Below are 20957 nucleotides of genomic sequence, written 5' to 3'. Positions count from 1 at the left end.
ACCATCAAATAACATCACGTCCCCCCGTACTTGCTGGCAGACTTCACAGCTGATCATGCAACCCTGTCAGCTCAGAAAAAGGTTCCTTGTTGTACTTTCACATTTTGCTCATTTCAATGGCTTGATTATATCCCCAATCATATTATACCAATTTTATTTGCAGCCCATCTGATTATCTTTTATCTGTTTCAGATTATCTTTAGGGGGAAAAAAAACAGAAACCAAAGGAGACAATCTGTCAGTATACATTTTATTAGTTTATTTCTTTTTATAATGCAAGTGAATATGGGTTTTGCATGTTAAAAGTCAAATATTTTGCTTCCCTCCGTATCAGCACAATCTCCACCAGGGTCCAAACAGCAGTGAAACAAAGCACATGTAAGGTTCTATTTGTGCTCTACACTATTTTAAAGCATAAGCTGATGACGAGTAACATTAAAAACCTCAATAAATGGCTTGCAGAGGACCCGCTGATATCTGATAGCAGACATATTTATGAATAAGGAAGAGATGGAGAGAGGCTAGACACATTTCCATATATGTTATCTGCATTTCAACCAAAATGCCATCCACAACACGGGCAGCGCTTTGGGGACCTTCAGACCCTTCCTTTCAGCACCAGCTTCACATTGTGTGTTCACACTGTGGACAGAGAGCGTTTGGTATGTTCAGACCATGTGGGAGATATAATTATCCATGTCTTCCATTATCATATAATTTATTTGCTAGCTGAGGTACACAGCTCACACATTGCATAAGATACATTCATATCGCTACATTTACTGAGTTCAAGTTAATTTGAATGAACCTTGCTCAAAAGATTAATGGAAATGTTCCACCTAAGAATTGAGACTGCAAACTTTTGTTTTTAGGCCCAGCACCGTAACCACTACACCTACCATCATGCAGCATGGTTTCACAGTGACCTTTAAATTAAAATCATCAGGAGGTCAGACACATGGAAATGACATCATGCTGTGTGTATCCAGAGGGGTGGAAGAGATAGTGAAAGACCAGGTCAGATAGCAGGCAGGCAGAGGTAGGTGTTTCTGTGGTCAGAGAGGAGGGAGATAACTGGTGTGGCAGGCAGTAGCATGCCAAGATGGAAATTCTTGTGATCGGGTGGGGGGGGGAGTCACATCAGTGGGAGCAACGATGATGTGGTATTGCATGCGGGCGGAGGAGCAGGAGGAGGAGACCTGGTCACAGTGGAGGCTGCTTATACGGGGTGAACGTAGTTCCTGTCACAGTGAGGCAAGCAGTGGGGATTGAGCCAGTGCTCCAGGTTGGTCTCGCGGGCTCTCTGCTCCAGCTGCTGCATGTGCAGCATGTGCTCCTGCGCAGGCAGAGGAGGGGATACGGGGGCAGAGCAGAGGAAGCGTGCATTTTTAGAGGAGGCTGGTGAAGTGCGTAGGGGAGGGGCTTTCAGGACACCACAACTTACAGTGGAAGGAGGAGCACTTCCTGTAACATTCAGGGCTAATTATTTGCACATTTTATAAAATGTTAACACCAGATGTTACAACAAACAGTTTTTCTACGATACTGGACAACAGTCGTTTGGTAGTAAATTTAAGTCACCTATAAACCACCTCATATATGTATACTTGTGATGTTTTAAAATGAAGACAGGGAAAAAATATAGCAAAAATGTAGGACAAATAGGGATGGAATGATTAGGATAGAGAGCACAGGAAATAGGGAATGAGATGCTGCAGAGGTTAGCCATTTACATGACATTTATACAAACTGTTATTTCAATGACCAAACCATGGGTGTTAAACATATTGACACATTTAACTGAATATTTTGTGCCCTTTAATTTTAGGAGCCTACCCTCATTGGCTCATCTGGGTAGCCCGCTTTACTGGGTCGTTCCTGCCGTTTGCTTCGGAGAAGCTGTTTGGCTAATTTCTCTTTGATGATGGGTGAAGCATCTACCAACAGAGGGAGACTTTGTAAGGCTTACTAACTTTTCAGTTCACAGCCAAACTGCCCACTTTCACCTGTGTCATGCACTGAAGCTCTGGGCCACATTGCTGGAAAGTAACTATGAGGAATGATTGTGTTTAGAAAAGCATTAGGGAGGAAAACAAACTTTTGTGGAGAGCACTTATGGGAAAGAGGCAATTAAAACATAAAAATTAGATCCCTCCATAATCAAGCATTGCAATCATAATGCTTCCCATAAAGCACTTGTTTGAAGCTCAAAACAGCTGTTTGAAGTCTATAAATTAATTGAGGCTAATCTACTTTGCATTTTTGTGTATCAGCAGCTGCATCTGCTCATATGTCTGCAAAAAGACAAGCTTGCTTTTAGAAGGCATAGTTATACAAATAGTCCTGTTTAAACATGGCAAATAAAGAAATGAAATGGAAATTTTTCTGCATTTTGGAAGTACACTCTGTTCCATATACTGTTCCAAATAGTACAAGTGCACAGTCAGTCCCCCAGGGGTATAATCTGAAATGATTTAATCTTCACATAGAGAGAAAAAAATCCTTCTTTGAAAATGCTTCCGTAAACAAAGCTGGTGATTTGTAGACCCCTGTGTTTTTTCAGTTATGCTGAATAAAACAGAGGAAAACCTGCATTCATAACTGTCATCATCCACCTTTTTGCTTGCATTAATTGTGGGATTTAAAGCCGCGGCTCTGGTGCTTTTGTCTAGAGTTTTACAGATAGCTTCTTTAAGATACAAGCCTGGAGGACTGCCCCCCCCCCCCCCCTCCCTCCCTTAACAGAATTCATTCCATCTCAGAGCAGAATGCCATTAGAAGTTGTTTTTGGTTGGAGCAACAAAGTGCCCATTCATTCCCCCCTCTCCCCAGGGATCTGGGCTCCAGGAGCACGTGACCCAAAGGCCAACCTGTGAAGGGGGGAATGAAAATGAACCTGGCTCCGTCAACACTGCAAAGCACACAGCAACGTGGCAAGCAGCACTGAGGGTCCACTTTGAGGAGAGGGCTGTGTGTATTCACCACACTTTGTGCAGAATGCTCCGGTGTTTACACAGCCTTTAATGTACAGCACAGTTTTAAAATACCATTGTGGATGTTTACATGCGTCTGACTGAATACAGCACTGGAAGACAAAAAAGGACAGAAAACACATCACACGGTGCTGGAATTAAATTGTCTGTGCCATAAGTTCATTTTAAAATAAACTACATGTCAAGAGCAAAGAGCAGGAATGTGAATAATATTTCTATGTGCTCTGCCTAGATGTTGCATAGTAATTTGTTTGAAAGCAATATGTGCAAAGTTTGGAAATGCTCCTTATATCAAGAAGTGTATACTATATTCTTTGAATTAGAGAGTAAATATTTGTTCAAAGGATTTTTTTTTTCTTTACTCCTTTACCAGGGGGGTAGTCTGCTCCTCCTTAGCCCAAATTGTGTCCCATAACAGTAAAATGTATAAAGCATGACGGACTAACATGGAAATTGTAAATGCAATTTTTATTGCTGACATCTCTGAGATGTCAGAAATTTTGCAAGGCAAGCGTCGCGCATCAGCAGAGAGGATTAGGCGGTGCTGACAGAAAAGCCATGCAACATGCTTCTCGTATCCTACCTGTGACGACGGCCAGGAGGACCAGGCACAGAAAAAACGCCACAAACTTCTTCATTTTCGCTCCTGCACTCCTCTGCCCGCCGCTCGAGCACTGAAGCGTGATCTGGTGAAGGTGAGGGGTAAGTTCGGCTCCTACGTCATTCTACACTTAAATTTGACACACTGCTGTTAAAACATCTGGGTAACGTCTACACCACACCGCACAGCATTGCCACTCATCAGGTATGTATTTTCCAAAGCATGTCGGTGAAGAACTCCCAAGGACTGTTTTTGCTGCTGCAAGAGTAAAATTCTCGTGGCAATTGTGTGGGCAAACACTTTTTGCCACTCTATAACAATAAATAAAAAATAAAAATAATTTGTGTCTGTGCGGATACATGTTTGCTGTTTCTCTTTATATCGGATGTCAGTAACTAATGTCTTTTGGTAATGAACACACAGGCTTGAGAACAAGCCGTGTTAACACACTAATGTTGCATATTCAAGCACATGAGATAAAAAGAACGTACCTACTATTTCTGGAATTCTGTAAAATAAATACAGCTAAATATTTTGCAAAAGTGAAACTGTATATTTTGTAGATTTGAGAAGTTTACCACAGATCAAAACGCTTAAAAGGACTGTGCCGACCTAGCCGATAGATAAGTGTTCGGTGGAATCATGTGTTTCTTTCTTATCATTCGTCTAGATAATGATTTGTGTCAGTCCCACCACCATAAATACGTTTTAAAATGAGTGAGCTTTTATATCCTTTAGCTGGGAATTTGTGTCTAAGTGTTGTATGGAATAGTAACTGTAGGCATGCCCGGACAACAGTAACTTGGCGGGCGGCATCCCAGTTGTGCTACAAAATGTAGCATTTACATTTACATTTATTCATTTAGCAGACGCTTTTATCCAAAGCGACTTACATAGGTTACAGTTCTTTACAATGTTATCCATTCATACAGCTGGATATTTACTGAGGCAACTGTGGGTTAAGTACCTTGCCCAAGGGTACAGCAGCAGTGTCCCAGCGGGGATCGAACCGGCAACCTTTCGGTTACGAGTCCTGCTCCTTAACCACTATGCTACACTGCCGCATCTATAATATCCACTAGATGGTGCACCAGTCTAATTTTTCTGAGAAACCCATCGCTTTCGATGTTTCTGAATCGTTCCTTGTAACCGTTTATATATATATATATATATATATATATATATATATATATATATATATATATATATATATATATAGAGAGAGAGAGAGAGAGAGAGAGACAGACAGACTACAGCATTATTTCTTTTCTTTCTTATTTGGGTCTATACAGGTGTATTGTCACTCACACAACAATGCTGCATCAATTGTATTATCTCTTGGACTTTTCACTCAAGAATTCAGGGTTCGTTACAATACACTTAACAAATACTTAACTGCAAAAATTGCTAAGGTATCTTATTGATAACATAAAGAAAGGTGTTTGATAAGGATAAGGGGTGTTTTGGGATGGTCATGCATTTAATAAGTCTGTACAAGGTGAAAAAGGGTGTGTTCAGTTCAGCTGTACAGCATTACCTTTGCCCGGATTATGGAGTACTCTGCTGTGTCATTCTAGCGCACATTCACATGTACTTGTTTACAGATTCTAAAATTAACATGTGAGAAAGGGTGTACTCAATGGCTTCCAACTAGAATTTTAAGTAAAGAATTTATGCATTGTCCATCCCCAGCAAGTGGTAAAAGGATAAGAAATAAAAATGATACTGTTGAATCATTGAATGAATGACTGTTTTGTAGTGGTGTTAATTTTATTGTGTTCCTTTCTTTCAGCTACTTCATGGATGTTGGCATTTCACAGCCAAATTATTTAGGGGCTGAGCAATACAACCACAGCATCTAACTGTAACAACAGTTGCTATGAATGTATTCTTACATGTTTCAAATGTCTGAAATGGGGTGGGTTAGTGTTGTCCAGATTTTGCACCGTTTTGGTGTTGGTTCTACACTGTTAATCGTGATCACGGCATTGCATCAGAAATTGAGAAAGAATTTCCCTTGTTGTGGTTATGTGTATTGTTTCTGAATAAAATGATACAAATGAACACCTAACAAATGGTAAAGCCTTTATTTTTTTATTGAGTTTTTCAGGTTACCACAAATCAAACTGAACACATCACACTAATTGAAGCAGAACTTTGATATGAATAATGAGGTCAGCTTATGCTGGAATGTAACTGTCAGGAGGCATGCCCATCTCTTTCACAACTTTGTACAAGGTTACCACAAGGACATCAAACAGAAACAGGAAGATACATGAAGTGCCAGACTAAATAAACATCATCACTTGCCACAAATAAATTCCAATGCCTGCAGTATCACAAATGAGAGAGACCCAGTTTAAATATTGGGCTCTCATATGTTATAACACCAGCAGACCTTGCATACTATGGTCATGTTTTGTAATCACAGATGAGAGCCAGTGTGATGTAATTCTAGCCCAACTCACACTTCTTAGTTTTACAATTCATCCCAATTCCCTTCTTGCAACCACTTCAAAGTACAATGCAGAAACCATAGTACTACAGTGGATTCAGAGCTGAATGGCTTCTCCTGGCTGTGATATGTGACCTTAGAACAGCAGTCCAAAGGGAAGGGCCCAGAGCTCCAGTAACCCTTGACCCCAGCCAGACGACAGCAGGCAGAGCAAACCATTGTTTTGCAAGGCGCCACTGCTGTGCCATCACACAATGTGGAAGAGCATGATATCCGAGAGTGCTATTGCTGCCAGCATGCAGATATAAATGGTTTTACTTGAGGTTTTAAACATGCCCACACTCCCTATCATCATGTCATAACTGGGTTTGAGGGAAACCAGCTTATTTTGCCCCCAGACTGAAAATGTGAAGAGATCCACATTTCTGTTGGGCATGGAAAGGCATGGCAATCCTTCACTGCATGAGCCAAGGGTACACATGCTGAGTAGATGCCACTTTGCATTTACACTGTGATTCCTAAAATAACCCAAAATAAATTCAGTATACTTCACTTAACTAGAAACATATTCTTACTTCAAAGATCAACATCCAACATTCAGCTGCTACGCTACAGCGTCTTGTTTCCACCGAACTGTGTCCTGGTACGCTTGAATGTGGCCCGGCCATTAAGGCCGTTGCCATTTACAACCAGCTATAATAGTCTTGAAAGCGGGTGGCACCAGGTACAGTTGGATACCTAGTAATTCTTTTGGCCAGTGCATGGTTACGCTACGCTGGGCATGTTTCAAGAACCTTGTCATATGAAAAAAGGAGGAAACAGCCTGGCTCAACGGCAATAAAATAACTAGACCTGCCACAATAATAAATTATTTTTGGTATTGTGATCCAAAGAAAATACTGAATATGTGCGGGCAGATGGAGACATTACTTATTGTGTGGGACGAGGAGGTCACCACTTTTGTGGACATTTGAGCAGAGTGCTCCATCCATCTGACTTCCTTCCGTAGCTAACTGAACCCGAGATGATGTAACGGAAACACAGTCTGTTTTGTAGACGGACTCAGGTCCGCACCGGGGCTGTTGACCCATAGCTCAAAGTGGCAAGTGCTGGACAAAAAGCCATAGCTGTGTACCGGAAATCTACTTTTTGCATCTGAAACAGGGTCCGCTTCGCTCTTCTTTATATTTCATATCTGAAAACCTTTTACAATAAAACATGAATTGCAAACAAGAGTTCATCCAAAACCCAAAACCCAGAGAAACCTACAGCTCTCCACAACATCCCTGACAGGACAGTCGATGAGCACTGATAACTGATTCTCCAACCATGACATATTGTTGTGATTTAACATCGTATTTCAGCACAGAGCATCTCTCTTTTATCTCTAACCCGTTGTGTCCAAACTGTTTCAACCAAAACAAATTGGTTGTAGGTTAAAAATATGATGCTCTTTTCAGTTAACGATGAATGGAATCTAAATGCTACCAGTTTGGGATTCCAACAATTACAAAAACAGTGTGGAATATTCCAGTCACTGGAATAGTAAAATCAGTGGAATCCCAGTAAAGCAATGAATTGCCTTCAGTAAGCGATGGCTATTCAAAAGATTCATTCATTCCAGAGCCTCATGACAGCAATGACAAAATAGCTTTCAGGGACACACTGGCAACAGCATAAAACAGTCCCACTTTTGCCATTAAAACTGTGTTTTAAGCACGAAGCACAGAAGCAGAAGTGCCTGTTCATTCATAGGCTGTATATCAAACACTGATATTTGCAAGAGATTTTATCCTTCTTTTTCAGCAAGCAACTTGCTTTTAAATCACAGTTGTATTATATGAGTATACCTGAAACAAATATTATGTTACAGAGTTCACTCATAAAATGCATAACAAGCAGATCTACTGCTTAGATAAAACAGCAGATTCTTTTGGCTGTCAACAAGCATGAATAGACGCCATAATAAACCTGCATTAATGCCTGCAATTTACCAAAGGTGAGATTATGTCAGAACCACAGATTTCTCTGGCTGTATTACCTACTACTCAGTCACATTTATAAATGTGCATTTAAACATTACATTTACCATATACTGGAATAAACCCAAAACTCGATCCATCTGTTTTGCAACGACACCCTGATACCATATGTAAAATAATCAAAAGTTTTCATTGTTATAATATTTGATTAGCAGGTGGGTCAAATCTTTGACTCATTTGTGCCAGTGCTTCACCATAGCAATATAGTAGAAAGCGTACATAGAAAACAATCATCAGGTTACACTTTGTCCTCTCTCACTGTACTCTGTAACGAAACCTGCCAACGCAAACTCACTCTACCCCAAACCATTTCTGTTAAAAATAACTGTATAAAATAATGTATTATATCCACTGTATAGTTGTTCACTCAAGTGAAACAAAGTACAATCACGCTATGCACCAGACACTGGAAGCTGACAGAACACAGACACAGAACTCTAGCATAGATGGTGTGCAATCTAATAGCATACCTTTTAATGAATCATTTCATTTGGAAGAGAAAGTGCTGTTAATAAGACTGGGATAATGTAAGGGGCCGGGCAGGCCATTAGTTGGTCAGCTTGCACAGGGTGATGGTCGTGCCACTGGAGAAGATCCAGAAGGCGGGGTAGACGGCCTCGCTGAAGGGGGCCATGAAGGTGTGGATGGGGTAGGCCCGGTCAGCCACGTTGTAGAAGGTGGCGGTGCCCTCCTCGCAGTCGAGCAGGACCCCCACGCGGCTGGGGCTGGGGTTCGGCAGGATGGTCTCGCTGCTGGCGTGCCAGGCGGACAGCTTGACGTTGAACCACTCCACGCACCACGACTGGCTGTTGCGGCCCAGCCGGCTGGCGGGGCCTTTGCGGTCGATGCTGTTGTAGGCCAGGCCGATGCCACAGAAGTTGTTGCTGCTCATCTTCACCTCCCAGTAGTGGCGTCCGCGGGAGAAGCCCTTGGAGCACAGCACCTGCGAGCACACCGAGAAGCGGGCGGGGCCGTCCGGGTAGGAGCACGGCTCGTCGGAAACCGTCGTCCTCGTGAAATTCTCAGACAGGGCAATGCGCTTGTGGGCTGTCTTGGGATCCAGGGTAAGCACAGTGCCATCTGTAAAATGGACAGTCAATACAGGGATAACAACGACATTGTAGTCTGGAGTATGTTCATCGTGAGAAAATAGCTGAGGGACAAAGCACCCAAGGAGGCTGAGGGGGAAGGCACCTTTCCTTACAGTCTTAACACTGAGGAATAAGCTGGAACCAGAAGCAGTATCTCTTGGACAGATACCAGACTATCTCTTTGACAGAATCCATAAGACCTTTAGTTTTCAAATTTCTTTCACCAATATGGGAACATGAACTCACACTGAAGAAGGTCGCTTCTTTTTGCCGGAGAAAGGATACTTGGGGGCAAATCTTTTGGTCCTATAGAAAAAACAAAAACACTCAGGTACATTAATTTAGCACACAACTACTGACTCGACTTACTTTATCAAACTATGTCTGGTAAATATACTCAACAAATTTTGAGTATACACCCAGATATGTGTGTATAACCTGTAGGGTGTGCCTACTGATGTAAAAGCATGCTGGGGAAACTGCAGTGTCCACAGTGGCATAATCTATATCACAAGGTGTAGTGACGTTACCATTACTACATTATTGGCATTTAGCAGACACTCCTATCCAGAGCGACTTACATAGGTTACAATTTTTACATGTTATCCATTTATACAGCTGGATATTTACTGAGGCGATTCTGGATTAAGAACCTTGCCCAAGGGTATAGCAGCAGTGCCCCAGTGAGGAATCGAACCGGCAACTTTTCGGTCACAAGCACTGCTCCGTACAACTATGCTACACTGCCTATCTACTATTCTACACATACTACATGCCACACTCCCATCATACAGGGGAATGTGGAAAGACCAGAATGTGACTTCCAATCAGGCCATGAATCACTGGGTCTAAATGCACAGGCTGTGGGGTAGAGTCACTATTAAAACCACAATGGCCCTTTCAACTTGAAAATCTCAATAGAGGACCTCCTTAACAGCTATCACACTCTTCCAGGCATTAGCCAGATGGACAACCAAGCCCCAGTGGGAAGACAATGATTTTTCTATTGTCTCACTGATGTACATTTATTTTCCAAAGAGCCAACCCCTTTTAACTGCTTTTTAAAATCTTCCGTGACTGCCAATATTGCCATTCATGCCATAAAGAGAAATCCTATGAGCAGTTAGCTCAAGGTAGATCATTTGATTCATGGAAAAATGGGAATCCTAAAGCCCCTCCCCAAACAGGTACCACAGCTGACATCATGCTTTTTGTATGCTCTCCATGTCTGGGCCTTAGGTCACCTTACATCTCCACACAGGTGATTCTACATGTAGGAACCTGTAGGCTACATCAATAGTATACAATATCAGATGTCCAAGTACTTCTTTAGTAATGATTGAATACCACAATACTGTCCACAGCGTATTAGCAAAAAATTCTAGTGGTATCACATAAGTTTTTTTCATGAAAACATGTGATTTTGCAATAACATAATAATAACAATATTAGCAAACTTAATGGAGAAGTGAGGAGCAAAGGATAACTACCTGCCCTAAATATGTTTTCTACACAATCTTTTTTCTTTCGATCCATGCTTTCCAATCCATTTCCTTTGGAGAGGGTTAACAACAGAGAGTGTGTTACTGCCCTTGAGGAGAAAATTTACAAAATGCTGTTTAGTTCAGCGTTATCTTATCCAGCACAATAGTGACTGAGGTCAGTGTCTATTCATTCACTCAAATCATGAAGAGTAAGTAAAATGATGACTGAGGCTGACTCATTCACCAGGAAACATGGATGGATCAGATCATCAGTTTTTTAATAATATGTTTTATGCTACAAACAAAGTTCTTTATAAGAACTGGGCAAATTGTTAAGAATGCCGCGGGGCCTGATGAGAATCCAGGAAGAGTGCTCAGAGACTGCGCCCATCAGCTTGCGGAGGTGTTTACTGACATTTTCAACCTGTCCCTCTCCCAGGCTACTGTACCTGCCTGTCTGAAATCAGCCACAATCATACCAGTGCCCAAACAGACCAACATCAGCAGTCTGAAAGACTATAGACCAGTGGCACTCACACCCATCATAGCAAAGTGCTTTGAAAGACTGGTTTTGAAGCACATCAGATCCACCCTCACCCCCGCCCTGGACCAGCACCAGTATGCATACAGAGCAAACAGATCTACAGAGGACGCCATCGCCACTGCTCTCCACACAGCACTGACCCACCTCGAACAGAAGGGGACATATGTGAGGATGCTTTTTATAGACTACAGCTCCGCATTCAACACTATTGTCCCCAGCAGGTTGGTCACCAAACTCCTTGAGCTGGGTCTCAGTAAACCACTGTGCATGTGGATCAAGGACTTCCTGTCCAACCACCCACAGACAGTCAGACTTGGCCCCCACGTCTCCCCAAGCCTGACCCTCAGCACTGGCGCACCACAAGGCTGCGTGCTGAGTCCCCTCCTCTATTTTCTTTACACATATGACTGCATCCCCAAATATCCCTCAAACACAATCATTAAATTTGCAGACAACACAACAGTGGTGGCATTGATCTCAGACGGGGATGAGACAGCCTACAGAGATGAAGTCCTTGGACTGGCAGGATGGTGCACAGAGAATAACTTATCACTGAACATCAAAAAAACTAAAGAACTCATCATAGATTTCAGGAGACACCACGAAGACCTCTCTCCTCTAAACATCAAAGGAGAAGTGGTGGAGAGGGTCTCTAGCTTCAAGTTTCTAGGAACCCACATCACAGAGGACCTCACATGGACAGTCAACTCTACTGCTCTGGTCAAGAAGGCTCAACAGCGGCTACACTTTTTAAGGACACTCAGGAAGATCAACTTGTCCACAGAGCTGCTTGTGTCCTTCTACCACTGCTCTGTTAAGAGTGTTTTTACAGCATGGTATGCCAACTGCACATCAACACAGCCCAGAAAATAATTGGACTCCCCCTGCCCTCACTGGAAGACACCTTCAGATCACGATGCCTCCGCAGAGCCAGCGGCATTCTGAGGGATGCAACTCACCCCTGCCATCACCTCTTCTCTCTGTTGCCATCTGGTAGGCACTACAGGGCCTTAAAGTCCCATACTTCCAGGCTCAAAAACAGCTTTTACCCCAGAGCCATTACTGAACTGAACTCCATAAAACACTGATAACACCCCACTGCTAACCCCCCCCCCCCCCCCACAACTGGAATAGTATTTCCATACAATCTGCATATAACATGCAATAATAGTTATAAGTGCAATAATACTGGTACAGTTGCAATTTTTTCCACAGTGCAATAATATTTCTTCATGGTGCAACAGCATAAGTACAATATAAGCTTTTGATATGCCACTTTTTTTTATTCTATTTTTTTTTTCCTATTGTGTGTTTGTGTGTGTGTACATGTGTAGAATGTACCGTCTCAGGGGCTGCACAGCAAATTTCGTTGTACAACAATGTGTCAATGACAATAAAGGCATTCTATTCTATTCTATTCTAAATTGGTTAAAGAAGGAAGGATGTCAACAGAAACAACCGAATGCTGAGGTGAATGACGGTGAGTTGAGTTCATACTGACACACAATTGAAATAAAGGTAAAAAAGTAAAAGCCAACATACCATGGCCACAGGATGCTTCTAGCAAGGAACCCCTTGGAATGTCATGCGGCAGTTTTTGAGCAGGCGCAGCTGAGTCTTTGAGAGTACTTTGGTTTTTCTTGGAGGGTTCTTAAAGAAAACAGAAGTGCATTTTAGTAAAGAGTCATCATGGCTCTTGTGATGGCTGTACTGATGACATTACAGTATCTATTTGCTCCACAGAAAGCCTGCTCATTTTACACAGCTCACATTTTGCACATCCATTTATAAAGGGTATAAACAGCAGTGCCCCATGTGGGGCACCTGCAACCAGCAACCTTTGGATTACAAGACTGATGTCATTTTGATGGATATATTTGGAGATAGAGTTTAGGTGAAACCCTTTTGGAGATATGTTTAGTTTTGGCTGCCAGTGTGTAAGCTCCATAATAGTATTCAATAGTATTGAATAGTCATCCCTTTCAAGCAGCTGAGAGGACTGGCTGTCAAAAGCAGCACGAACTTGGCCTGCCACCTGATACTGTCAAATTTCAGAATGATGTTGCTTTAATGCTGTCAACAGACACATTTGTACACAATGTGATGTAGCTGTGCTCATGTGGTTTGCTCTTTATTATGATATAACAAAGGCATGTTTTCCTTAATCTCTTGCCATAAAGCCTCACGTTGGTAAAAGTGAACAACCACCTACTGTATTTAAGAGCTTATCTTTAGCGAATGATTCAGAATAGCTATAGCACATTTGTCAGAGCACATTTGCCTTTAATAAAATATGTAAAACATGGTGTGACTAAATCAGTCATGAGTTTCTGTTTGTCTTTTTGTCTGTTTCTCTTTGTGTTAGACAGAAACTCTGTATATACTTACTTACTATATATACTTACTCAGGCATTACAAAGCTATTATATACACCTTTGGTTTATTTCCTAAGAGATGTGCTAAGTGTGCAATCAGGAAAACTGTGGATATCCTTGAAACAAATCTCTCTGGGGAAGCTTTTACTTCGATGATTTAGTATAGGGGTGAAGGTATCTTACTGTCTCCCTTTTCCTTTGTGCCAGGTTTCTTTGCTGAAACTGAGAGAAAGTGACAGTGTTAGTGAACTGGATGTGAATCTGTCCTCAGGAGCAGATAGACTACAACAGTGGAGCTCTCACTTTCCGTAAAGAGACAGTGTATACACCAAATCGGTCAGTGATACTTTCCTTTGCTTTGAAAAAGCAGCACTCGCCAACTAGACAGACTGGTATGTGTGCTTAGAAAAACATATTTGTGCGATTGGCTGAACTGAAAATATTCAGAAGCTGCTACAGCCCATCTTGCAATAATCCCTATTCAAGCTAATTCCATGAATTATACACATGAAGTGTATAATTTATGAACGATAACTTACTTTGTTGTGGCTTGTTCTTTGCGGCTGGCTTTGTTGCAGGAGGGGCTCCTGGATTTGGGCCAACTTGTACTTATTAAAGAAATACAAATGAAAACAAGTTATGAATGTATATATCCAAGCATCACTTTCTCATCCACAATGCAACTGAACTCAGCATACACAGTGCTGAGTTCAAAATGGTGCTGCTGATGTCAATTTGCAGAGCTACTTTCACCAAGACACCTGTTAAAATGGTACGCATGTTGTATGCATTTTACTTTTGAGTGTTCAAGTTTGTATTTTAAAAAATATACTAGTCTACACTTATATTACTATGTTCAATTTTAATTGCATCAAGCTGACAGCAACATTACAGCAAAGCTTATTGGAGTGGATATGGTCAATGTGTACACATTCATACTTATTTACCCATTTCAAAGGGATTTGGTAATAATGCAGGAACAATCTTGTCAGCTACAAGACAACAAAATAAGTAGTCAGTGCAGTGGTTCTCTGCATCAGCCCATATTTAACATTTATTGAAAGGCATTGTTCATGATCACAAACAATATCAAAGATGTCCCCAACACCTCATTAGAATTGTTCTGGAAGACATGAAAGAGCCAAAGGAGGACTATATCTGTGTTACTAAACCCTAGACCTGAAGGGCAACATTGTTGTTCTGTTTCAATCCAGCTACACACATTCATTCATGTAAATTTATTTAACCACTGTCTTGATTAAACCAATTTGGTTACAGTCCCTCGTTTTGAGATGTCTTGTCCTTTGGACACTCTAACCCTATGCAGCCCTCCAGGACCAGTGCTCAGTTGAGGCTATTCAGAGTAAAGACTAGATCAGTCTTTGATTCAATTTGTCACCCATCTCAGTAATAAAACTCACCAACGCTGAACATGCTGGTCCCAAATACTGCAGGGAATCAAATTGTCAGAACTACGCATGAAAAATAAAAGATTAACCACAACTAAATTCAAATCATCATAGTAGAATGGTGCATGTGATGTATATTTTCTCCTGCGTTTCTCCTGGATACAACCAAAAAAAAAGCCAGCAGTGAAACTTAAGCACACACATGCATTCTCGCAGAACCTGCTCTGTTCGGGACTGCAAATATGGATGCCCATGGAAAACGGTACACCCTCATAGAGAGAAAATGGTCTTTGTTCATTTTTGTGGTTTTTATGTTTTTATAAATGGAAACTGATCATTGCAGAAGAAAGAGAACATTCCCAGCTGCCAATAAAACTTGACTGCATTTGATGTCCAGCTACAACCTGAGCAACAGGTCAAATTGAAGCAAACCTGTTATTCCACGCGGCCATTTAGTGAGTCGCGCATATCCCTTAATATCCAATAGCCTGGGGGTTACTGGGGTTAACAAGTGCCATTATTGCATTATATTTTTCTCACCACACATGCACCCATATGGAAGGTACACTAACACCAACACCATATAATGACGAGACAGTTTATTTGTTAGTTAGTGTTAGTATGGGTTTGGAAATGGCATGGGGTGGGGCGTAGGAACCATGTACACTCACACACGCTCACGCACATACACACACACCTGGTTTGAGCAGTGGAATTCGATTATCTACAGGCTGCTTCAGTATGTTTCCCAGGTGTTCCTTCAGCGCAACGACAGATGCATGGTAGGATATCACACGCTTGGAATCAATGCTGAGTCGCGGAGTATAAGGGTCGAACGTCACAGCTGAAGGCAGGTCTTCAGTGGCCTAGAACCAGACACCAGTTTTAAAAGTTTAGTGGTTTTATTCCGCTGGCTGAACAGTTATGCACTGGTCAGAGGGACGAGTGAAAAAACATTCCCAGAAACCCACCTCAACAAATCCCTCGCAGAGCAGCTTCAGCAAAATCAACTGACCGAAACACTTCTACCTATGAGTCGTTTACCTTTGTAACACTGTGCTTTCTGAGCTCTCATTCAGAGCTGCTCAGTTTGCCATAACACTACATGGTCTTTCAAGAGAATATTCTAGAGCAGGGGTGTCCAAACCTCTCCTGGAGGGCCACTTGTCCTGCATGTTTTAGATCTCTCCCTGCTCCAACACAGCTGATTCAAATGATCAGTTTGTTATTCAGCAGCTTCAGGAACTCATAACGAGTTGATCATTTGAATCAGCTGTGTTGGAGCAGGGAGAGATCTAAAACATTGCAGGACAAGTGGCCCTCCAGGAGAGGTTTGGACACCCCTGTTCTAGAGCGTCACCTGCAGGAATGCAAGGGCCTGCGTCTGGGCCAGAAGGCTGTCGATCCGGTCTCTTGCGCCACTCATCTGCTCCACGTTTTGACCGAACTTCTTCATCAGGGAAAGAAGCTTGGACTGGGCACCTTCCTGCTCCTTATCTATGCTCTTCAAGGCCTCCTGCTCATCCTTGTCTAGAAGCTCCCGAATCTGCCTGTACTCCACCTCCAGAGTCCTCTTCCTATTGACAGCTGCTTCCTAGTGCAACGGAAAAACAACTGTCACAGCAAATCACAGAGGAAATACACATCTGATTACCCTCAAACTGTAAATATGGTGTAATATAAGGACAGAAAAAAGCTGAAAAAAAAAAGATTGAAGAGGCTGGTTTTGATGTTTCTAAATGCACATATCCAATACTCTTACCTTAACAGCAGAGAGGGTGGTTTTATTTCCTGCCTATGCTGTTGTATATATGTGACAGTTGATATGTTTTAAGGTAGAGTCAAACATACAAGTCTTATTATAAAAGGTAAATAATATTTAATTCTTACTGCAGGTAAGCTAACCAGTAGTTATCTACACTTGATCTACACTTTCACAAGAGAATGTAGATGACATGAGAGTTCAGTATTCTTTCTACTAAACTGCACAAAATTTAAACATGCTTTGCAACACAGGAAGAAGTTACAATCTGTTCTCCGTCCCAGAGTCACGGGAATAACTGAGTAAGACATTATCTGTGGTTTAGGACAAACTGCTTTTGAAATGGTTCTCAGAGTCCTATGAGACTGTGATGAAAAGAATCATGTTCAGTTAGTGTTCAGTAACATGCCTGGACCAGGGCCGGCACTATAGGGGTGCTTAGGGGTGCACCCCCAGACATATCTCAGTGCACCCCCAGCTGTCTCCTTTTATCCCAATGTCTACACAGTATTTATTACATTTTTGGTAAGATATGGCGTGTCCCCCCCAATGGACTGCAATTTTAACCCTCTGTATTTTCTTCAGGTGCCAAGCCTGGCCTGAACATACTGCACAACCATAGATATGAGACATAAGAAACAACAGGGTAGCTGCCTCAGAAAAACTGAATATGCTCTAGTTGTGAATTGTTAGAAAAGTGCTTACAAAGATTCACAAACAGTGATATATAATAATAGCAAGTGTTTTAAGTAGTAGCAGGACTTACAGAAAACTGTTATAAACAAATCCTTTTGCCAAACAGATACTTACTTTCAGCAAACACTGCTGTTCTTTCATTTGGGAAACAATCATGTGGGTCTTCTCTATCTTTGCATCCAGCAAAGACAATTTTTTCCTGAATTCAGACTACAAAACCAACACGTGGATTAGCGAATGAATCAGAGCCAATAAGTTCTCAATGAAAATGCAAGTTTTCCAAGATCATAGGAAAAATGTTATAACAAATAGTGAGAGAATGATAAACCTCTTTTTGAACCCGTTGCTCGTCTGGCGTGGAAAACATGCAGCCCTTGTGCGCTTGCTGCAGGCAGGCGCTGCAGATGCAGTGACCGTGCTGGACGCAGAAGAACTCCATCATTTTGTAGTGATCTGAACAGATGCGCTCGCGCAGATCTCCGAGCGGCTCGGTCAGCTGGTGCGCAGCAAAAACCGGGTTCTCCTGGTGAGGTCTCACGTGTTCCTCGCAGAAGGACGCCATGCAGGTGAGGCAGGTCTTGTATGCTTTCGCCTCCCTGCAAGTGTCGCACGTGATTGCCGGCGCCGTTGGCTTCTTCGTCTGAGGCACATCGCTGGAGCTGCCGTCTTTCTTGGACCTTGATACAAACTTCTCCACCACAGCGCTGAGCACGGTGTTCTTCTTCAGCTCGGGCTTGGTGTAGAAATGGGTTCTGCACTGTGGACAGTTGAATCCCAGCGCCACCTGTTCACTCTCTTGCCAAGTCAAATCGAGACAAGCTTGACAGAAATTATGACCGCACGGAGTGGTCACCGGACTATCGAAGGGGCTTAAGCATATACTGCAGGTCAGCTCTTCCTCCAGACCCAAAAGAGAGGGCATCTCGTCAGCCATGGTTAGACAGCTTTTGCAACGTCACTGCTCTCAAATAGAGGAGAAACGAAACTAAAGGAAGAAACGAAACCGAAAGTTACCACGAAGAAAATTAGCTCGGTAGCTAAACGACAAACTAGACAGCATAGCCGTAAACTAGCTGACAGTGAAAACAAGCTTCGAGTTGTAGTGAACTGTTTAACTATCAAGTTCGCACACTTGCCTTCTTTATAATCTTGCCAACAAAATATGCAGCCTACTAAAATGTTTATTCACGTTAGCATACACATTTGTTAGACTACCTGGATATTTGACTTAATAGCTTACAGACCCTTGTTTTTTTCCAGTAATTTGTCGCTGACATGTTATAACAAACTACAATCATATATTTTAAATAGGCAATATATGGTGGAGCATTCATAAAAATGATAGACCTACCGATGTTGGTGCAGAGAGTCTCACAAACCGAGTGGCGCAGAGCGTTTCGGTGACTGCTCCAGCTTCCTTACTACTAACGCACGACAGCTATGTGGCCAAAAAGGCGTTTGCGGGCTTTGCGCATGCAATGTCGCTTGCCAAGGAGACAACAGAGCAACTTCCTCGTCGTTGTACGGAGCGTTTATTTCATCTTTAAACCATCAGGACAGTTCGTCCTATTCAAGCCGCTTTCATCCGTTATACACCACATCAGAGAATCTGTGCTTGTCCGGTGTCAGCTGTGGTCCTATACACAGTATTATTTTTTCAGGCGCTCTTAATCAGTTGCTTTTACTCGGTTGTCTCAGATATTAATTTAATACTTGCCTGTATTTTAGGGTTTCAGGTTAACAGCTTTTCTACGCTAATTGGCGTCTTTATACGTGTAATAAAGACAAGATTGAAAATGTTTACAGAAAGACGCGTTAACTTAATCGCCGAACACAGGGTGCATAATGAAAACAGCACCTGGGCTGTGAAACACTTAAATAGAGGGCCTGTATAAAGATGTATTGATGGACAGGCACAGAACACTGACGAATGCAAGAAGCAGTGTGCAAGAGCTCTTTGATCATGTACCTTATTGGGCAGAAATCACGCTACCAAAGGGACTTTTTTTTTGGAGGGGGCCGCGGTGGGAGAGGGATTGTGTTGGTAATAACACACATTACATGTAATGTTGGCTAAATATGTACTTTTATTTATACTTACAGAATACACAATGAAGGATGTGTCTGGCCAACAGGCAAAATACCTGTTGGATTTTGGAGAGGTATTGTAGACATACTGCAGAGAAGCCTGTAGCAAGTTTATAGCCATTAATACAAATATGGACTACTGTGGCATTTAGTAAGCACCGAAGTCCAAAAATCATATTTTTTGACCACATAGTGTTGAGCACTGGCACTTCCTTTGTGCCATTGTTTATTGGCATCTGCTAGAGACACTGAACATAAATAACATAAATAACATACATAAAAACAACAGACACACACAACATATATAATAACTTCATATATACCTTCAAAGTGTTTTATGACACTTTAGGAGAAAATCAGAATAACCAAAGCAGTGTTCTTCCTGTGTTTGCTTTGGCTAGCTGGGGTGGTTACATAAAGCAGACTTTGTACAACAGCAAACAGAGTTCAGTTCATGGGCCGCTTCTGTTTCACTTGGCAACCACCACTCTTCAGATCAACAACGAACGTCACAACCTTCACCAGAGAAGATGAACCTTCTGATCAGTGTCTTAAACACAAGCTCAGGCTCACATGCAGCTAAATCACAAGGGGAAGCTCCCTGAAGCTCTTTGTTGAGTCATTTGCCTAGTACAGCCACGAGAACATGTGTGCCTGCTGCCAACATCCATGTATTCTCATGATTCTCCAGCTGGTGCTGTACCTGCAGACCCTCTGGTGACAAAGTGATCAAAAAAACGAATTCATGCTCTCTTTTGGGAGGCGAGGCATGTCTAGCTCTGGTTCTGTGACATGTGTAGTTAATTCTACCAAAGGACAACACCAGCCTTAGCCATACTTGGAACCTACACAATATAAATTGTATTTTTGTTTGACATGTATCTGTTCAGATTTTTAAAGGTTTTTTTTTTTTTTTTTGCATACCCGACATAGATATTCACCTCTAAAACTGACATAATACTATAACTCACAGATGTGGATTTAGTCATGTTTGACTAAATAAAGACCATGAATAACAATTTTAAACGTCATTTACACTAAACATCATGGAGAAAGGATACGTTATTTTGGTAACAAAACTTTTCAGATGGTCCAAACGTGAAAGGCACATAACAAACTGTCAGCTAAACTTTGAAAAATCTTCTATATTTCCCGTCTTGACAAGGTTTGATTAGCCTTCAGTTTGATTAGTCTTTTAAACTAGGGCACTAGATCACTTGATTTATGCAACTAACTAGTCAACTAAGAATACAAGCATTATGAACGTCTAACTCAGTTACACAGATATGGTGGTTACCATTTCTGTCAGACTGTACAATGTCACAACGGCCTGCTCCACAACAGTGTAGCACAGTTGGCGGCAGTGTAGCATAGTGGTAAGGAGCAGGAGTCATAATTGAACGGTTTCCGCTTCGAT

At 41.9% G+C, this 20957-nt stretch overlaps 2 protein-coding genes across 4 annotated transcripts; both read right to left on the bottom strand.

Annotated features, from left to right (window-relative positions):
- Positions 1–245: 245 nt before the first annotated feature.
- c1h17orf67 (chromosome 1 C17orf67 homolog) lies at positions 246–3677 on the bottom strand. The gene is made up of 4 exons (XM_036551525.1): positions 3577–3677; positions 1837–1937; positions 1200–1336; positions 246–642 (listed from the first exon to the last, which is right to left on the bottom strand). The coding sequence occupies exons 1-3, from the start codon at positions 3629–3631 to the stop codon at positions 1220–1222; spliced, it is 273 nt and encodes a 90-aa protein (XP_036407418.1). The 5' UTR covers positions 3632–3677; the 3' UTR covers positions 246–642; positions 1200–1219.
- A 2020-nt stretch (positions 3678–5697) lies between these two features.
- trim25 (tripartite motif containing 25) lies at positions 5698–19276 on the bottom strand. Of its 3 annotated transcripts, XM_036537232.1 has the most exons (12): positions 18804–19276; positions 17781–18437; positions 17567–17662; positions 16355–16588; positions 15692–15860; positions 15007–15033; positions 14533–14577; positions 14125–14193; positions 13769–13807; positions 12753–12860; positions 9429–9488; positions 5698–9171 (listed from the first exon to the last, which is right to left on the bottom strand). In XM_036537232.1, exons 2-12 carry the CDS (start codon positions 18384–18386, stop codon positions 8639–8641), a joined length of 1986 nt encoding a protein of 661 aa, XP_036393125.1. In that variant the 5' UTR covers positions 18387–18437; positions 18804–19276; the 3' UTR covers positions 5698–8638. The 3 variants fall into 3 exon arrangements, with proteins under 3 accessions (XP_036393125.1, XP_036393134.1, XP_036393142.1); XM_036537241.1 differs by lacking the exon at positions 15007–15033; XM_036537249.1 differs by lacking the exons at positions 14533–14577; positions 15007–15033.
- Positions 19277–20957: the final 1681 nt, after the last annotated feature.

The sequence above is a fragment of the Megalops cyprinoides genome, chromosome 1, assembly GCF_013368585.1.
Source record: "Megalops cyprinoides isolate fMegCyp1 chromosome 1, fMegCyp1.pri, whole genome shotgun sequence".
In the NCBI taxonomy this organism is placed as follows: Eukaryota; Metazoa; Chordata; class Actinopteri; order Elopiformes; family Megalopidae; genus Megalops; species Megalops cyprinoides.
The sequence above is the reverse complement of the archived record's forward strand: the minus strand, read 5'-3'. Positions and strand labels throughout refer to the sequence as shown.